At 35.9% G+C, this 6000-nt stretch overlaps 1 protein-coding gene across 3 annotated transcripts in view; it reads left to right on the plus strand.

The window, feature by feature from the left end:
- The window catches only part of PKIB (cAMP-dependent protein kinase inhibitor beta), a 105178-nt gene extending 99572 nt beyond the window's left edge, over positions 1-5606 (plus strand). For all 3 annotated transcript variants that reach the window (XM_045542307.1, XM_045542308.1, XM_045542306.1), the window contains one exon: positions 4836-5606. In XM_045542307.1, coding sequence (XP_045398263.1) covers positions 4836-4903 — 68 coding nt within the window. In that variant the 3' untranslated portion in view covers positions 4904-5606. The remainder of the gene's footprint in view (positions 1-4835) is intronic.
- Positions 5607-6000: the final 394 nt, after the last annotated feature.

Genomic DNA, 6000 nt, shown 5'->3' on the forward strand with positions numbered 1-6000 from the left:
TATTAACAAAGCTGTAAATAAGTAGTTAAGCACAAATATTATTAAGGATTTTTAAATGAATAGTTTTCAATTGTTAATAGCTAATACTTCGTAGCAAGTCCTTGGACAAGGCTTCCTAGTTGCCTGCAAGAGACATGCTCAGTTACAAGAGTTACTGCATGCAGGGAAGCCCAATGCTATGATTTTCTACAAGGTATTTATAGTTCCTATGTAGTTTCTCTCATCACAGATGTATTTTACTATTTGGGTCATTCTTACTATAATCTTAGTAACTAGGCTGACATTCTACCTCATGTGATTTCCAGGGTAACAGAGATAGAAGATTAACCCCAAGTCAAGTTTGTCCCTAGAGAAGAAGAAAAGATTTTGTTAACTTTTACCCATGGAGACTGATGCAGTAGTTTAGTGAGAGATGATGGCTTTAAATAGGCAGTAAAAATGGAGAAAGGTAGGTGGATTTGGGACATGTTTTATAGGCAGAATCTATAGGACTCAATAATGAATTGGATGGATCGGAGATGAGGAAGAGAATTAGAGGATAACTCCTAGAGCAACCAGGTGGGTGGTGTTGCCATATGCTGAGAAAGACCAGCCTGAAGCAGGGCCAATTTTGAGAGCTAGAGAAGTGACTATTTCTGTTCCCTCCATATTCCATTTAAGATGCCTAAGAGCCAAGTAAATGGACATGTCAACTAAGCAATAGGATAGATAGGTCTAGCTGAGCAGAGGAAAAAACATTCAGAGGTGTACATTTTTAAAAACTTGAGAATGTATTTTTAATGATGTATTTAAATGTATTTTATATGATAGAGGAGAAAACAGTGCAAATGAAATCATCCCATACCACACAAGCCATATGAATAGATTATCTTTTTAGTACATATGCAAACACAGAATGTAAGAAGGAGAAGAAACTTTAGAAGGTCCATCCTTTTGATATATAGATGTTACCATAAGTAAGCCCCAAGGAGGTGAAGTGATTGCCCAAGCTTGCAAAATTAGGTGATGCTAGAACCTCTGGCTCCAAGGCCTTCATCTTTCCCATTATGCCGACTTTTCCCAATGAATCTTTACGGAAGTTCTTCTGAATGTTTCTATGTCACATACAAAAAGGATGTTGCGGTCAAATGTTTGGAATTGATGGTTTAAGCATAATTGGCTTTATAATTTTTCAATAAGTTTTCTTTTTAAACAAGGACTTTTCAGAGCCTCCGTAACAGAGATTTTAACATGCTATTGTGCCTACAACCCTCTAAGGATGAGACATAGCATTTCTTTCCCTCACTTCTTTCACATTATTGAAGAAACATCTTATAGAATTATTGTTCCATGAGGCACTCCAAAAATGTGTCCCTGTACCTCGTGTTCTAACCAGGAGTAGAAAAAGCAATTGATATAAGGAACTGAGCAGAACACAAGGATGGAAATAGAAAAATGTAAAAAATAGACTATTCTGATTTATTTTAAATCTATATTAATCAAAAGCATAATACAGTAGATAGTTCAAGTGGTGTGTTACTAAAAGATACATCATTAGGTTCTGAGTGTAATCCTTATTTAAAATAACACAGGTTACTACATAAATATGTATAAAAGAATTTTTTTTCAAGCTAGACTTCTGGAGAACAGAATCCAGATAATTTAGGAACCAATATTTTCTTACTTTTTTAAAATTTCTTATTAATTATGACCAAGATAATGAGATAAACAAGTGTTCAACAAAGCTTATTCACATTTGAAATGACAGGGGCAGGTTTGAAAGGAAAGCTTGATGTTTCACTCTCAGAGAAATTACATTAAAAAACTACATTGACAATATATTCAATTATTTTGAAACCATTTGACAAGTACAAAAGGTAGAAGAATAACAATAATAACAACTATCCCTGAAAGTGCATTATGTATGGAAAATAACTTTTTTATTTGATTGCTGTTTTCCTTTCATTAACATCAAATTACAAAGTTAGCAGCAACTGTAGCCTCTTTCAGAAGTTTATTTTTTTCTTTTATCCCCAATCATCTTTCAATATATTTCTAAACATTCTGGTATAAGAGGTGTTTGGAACTATGCTTCCTATTTTAGCTGATAATCCTGAGCAAGACACTAAATCTTCGACAGATGATATTCCACTGGTCTTCATCTAATCAGTACCTTGAGTTCCTAGTTCATTTCATAGAAAGAGAACTAACTACTTAAGGGGACTTTATATCATCACCTTGTTAGACTAACTTAGAGATGTCGGAACTAACTAACAGCTTTTCTCTGAAAGCTGTAATGCTTTGTAAGTAGTTTGCGTAGAATCACTGGTGGCAAATGCTGCTTAAATCATTGTAGAAATAATTTAGTGCTTTGTATTTCATACTGCCTCAGAGTACCATTTCCTAACAAGTCTATTTTTCTGAGAAAGGTCTTTCAGTAACACTTATTACTCCCCTGCTGTGTTAATCAGAAGGCAACTAAGTATGACTTCTAAGATACACACTCTCTCTTGATCCCAATTCTCCCTCCAGTTACTGTCCCATATCTTGTTTCTGTTTTGTAGCAAAATTGCTTGAAAGAGTTACTTCTTTTTGTGCCTCCACCTCCTGTTTGTCCCGTTCTTTCTCTAACCCTAGTAAGATTTTCACTCCACTCCATTACTCCACTGCTATTTCAAGATCACAAATGACATTGTCTCTGCTAAAATCAATGGTCCATTCTTAGTCCTCATTTTACATGATCTCTTGGCAAGTTTGTCAGGGCTGATTGTCACTTTATTCCTGCAGCATTTTTCTTCCCTTGGTTTTCAGGACACTCCGCTCTCCTGGTTTTCTTCCTGCCTCACTGGGTGCTCCTCCTTGGGCTTCTCTTTCGTCATCTCCCCTTTCTCTCAACAGATGGGAGGGTATCAGAATTCAGGCTTTGGACATCTTCTCTATCAACAATCCTTCACTTGTGATGCCATCCAGTCTCATTGGGATAATGATCATCCTTTTAATAACTCACAGATTTTTATCTCCTGCCTGGAGCTCCCTTGAACTTCACACTGACATGCCCCGCCGAGTTGGCATCTCTGCTTGGATATCTAACAGGAATCACAAGTTTAATGGGTACAAAAGTGAACTCCAGATATTCTCCCTGAAACCTGCTTTTCCTGCCTTACTTCCCCATCTCAGTGAGGGGCAATTTCATACTTCCAGTTACTAAAGCCAAAAATATTGGAATCTTCCTGGCCTCCCTTCTTTCTCTCGCATTCTCTATCCCATCCATCAGCAAATACTATCAGCTGCTCTTTAGAAATTGGTCCATAAATCTGTCACTTTTCATGTGCAGGATCTAGTTTTGGGGGACCTCTCTGAATCCATTTTCTGTTCTTTCATTCTCCACATTCTCCCACTTGCAGTTCCTTCCTGCGCATTGCTGCCTTACACCTTGCTGTTCTGTCTGCTCAGAATGCTCCTCTCCCTTCTGTCCATACAGCACACTCCCTTACCATCTCGGGTCTTAACTTGAATGCTCCATTCTCAGTGAGGTATTCCCAGCCAACCCTATCTAAAATTGCAAACTTCAGTTCCCAAGATGTCTTGATAATTCCTATTTTCCACACCTGCTTTTATTTTCTCATTAGCAGTTTTCACTTCCCAGAGACTACACATTTTACTTATTTTGTTTATTGTCCATATTTCTCATTAGAAGTTCCCTGAGAGCTGTGACGTATGTTTTATTCACTACTTTGTATGTCATACATGCTTAATAAATATTTGATGAATGAAAGTTGAAGAACTGAATAGAGTACAATAGATTTATCTTCCAAGATGCTATTGGTAACTGGTACAAGCAATTTGGGAGGAGTAGAGACTTAAATAGTTTTATTTTAAAATGGAGACAGCAAAAGACAATACCTTTTAAAGGATAAAAGAGAGGAGAGTGTGGTGGAAGAACTGCAGTCGAAAGAAGGTCCTTGTTAGTTTGAAGATGATAGTGACTTGAGGAAATGGAAGAGCCAGGGGAAATAGAGAAGGGGACAAGATCATTAGAGTCAGCCTCCTGATGAAGCAGAAATGGATAAGATCCGGTATCCAGAAGGTGTTAGACCTGGTTAGTAGGAGCAGTACCAGGGCCAGCTCCAAACCAGGCTGGTTGCACAGGTCCCCAAGCTCTGAAGAGACTCACACTTGGTCAAATGCTCTACTGGTATTGTCTTGAAATTTGTTATACATTTTGAAGAAGCATACTCCATTTTCATTTTGCACTGGGTGCCAACACATTACATAGCCAGTGCTGATTGTAGTAGGAGGGAATACAGAAAGAATAAGCACAGATCACAGGTGGTTTCAGACATTTAATGGCAGGAAGTCGAGGATGCTTTTATCTGATGGCTTGAATGTTTTTGTCCTGTGCAATAGGAAGTGAGGTCATTTCCTAGGAGCAAAGTGAGTAGAAAGTGTGAAAAAGCTGGAAAGAGTGCGATCCAGCATAGAGAGATAGTTAAGGGCATGGACCATGGAACCAATTGTCCAGGCCCAAGTTGTGACTCTGTCACTTATTAGCTCTGTGACTTTGGGCAAGTCACATTGTTTGTGTTTCAGTTTACTGATGAAGTTTGTAATATACTTTAGAAGACTAACTGGCACCTGTAGAATAGTAGAGAAAGTTGATTAGGAGAATATAGATTTCCAAGCTTACTCTTATCTCCCTTCTTTGTATAGTTTCCATACCTAGATTGAGGGCAAAATATGTCCCAGTCAAACAGAAAATGACTAGGGTGGATAAAGGGAAAGTGAACTGTTTTGTTAGAATATAACATAAAATATATCTTAATATATTCTACATATGAATGAAATTTTTTTTTCAGATGTAAAAAAGAAAGATGAAGAAACAACACAAGACCAATCCAAAAAGCCCCAAAATGAAGGAAAATGAAGGCTCATAATCTGTCAAGAGCGCAGAATTTTTGCAAGTTGAAAGACTTGGTGGCTCTGTTTTCCTGAGATGTTTGATCTGGTGGTAACTATGGTAACATTGCAGCCCTAAGCAACATGTGTGTATTAGATAATTTTGTTGTGATGCTACTCACTTGGATTGCAGCAATGATGTCCAAAGTAGGGTATTAAAAGGCAGGTTACTTCCAAATTGCACATGAGAAAAAGGTTAAAAATGCATGATCACTTAAATACATATCATTGTCTATAAACCCAACAAAATTCACTGTTCTCTTTTGGATTTATTTAAACAGATGTATTTTTAATTTAATTTTTGTGGTGATGAGAAAATCACTTATTTGTAAATGTAAACCAAACACCATTAACTTAAAACTTTATGGAATTGTAGGAAATTATGGTGGTTTTTTTTTGGTAAGAAGGAACAACAGAATGGTCAAAATTCACATGGATAGAATGTGTTTGTTTTTAACCAAAAATGCACCAGATTTTTTTCCCAAACCTTAAGAAAGATTTGGAAAAATTGTAAAAGTTTGACAAAATAAATATCTCTAGTATATTTTTGTCTGACACATTTTGCTTCTAGTCTGTGCATACTGTGATTTTTCATGTAGCCCTTTAAATGCAAAATTTGTGACTAATTGTTTATATGGAACATGCCTATTAAATGAATTTTATTATCTTCCTTAACTTTGGTGTGTGTGCGTGTATGTGTGTGTATATGCGTGCATATGTATTTTACTTCAATATGAATTACAGAAAATACTTTACTAGTTGCTTTATGCTCTCTTTTCTTATTTTTAGGGCTTTTGTGTATGTATGACTTGTTTCTAAGATAATTTCCTCAGAAATGCAGACCTTAATTTTTCTATCTTTCTTAAAGTAGCTAATGTAGCAGTAGGCACTTAAATATTTAGGCAATGATGTAGGTAGAAACAGCAAAATATATCCTTTTAATATATATTTAAGTATATATTTTAAAAGGAACAAAAAACCAAAGCTTTAGTAAATTTTGATTTATTAGACATTTTAGGAAAATAATAAAATTCTGATTTTTTAAACATTTGAATAATGAATTTA

This window comes from Lemur catta, chromosome 2 (genome assembly GCF_020740605.2).
Source record: "Lemur catta isolate mLemCat1 chromosome 2, mLemCat1.pri, whole genome shotgun sequence".
Lineage (NCBI taxonomy): Eukaryota > Metazoa > Chordata > Mammalia > Primates > Lemuridae > Lemur > Lemur catta.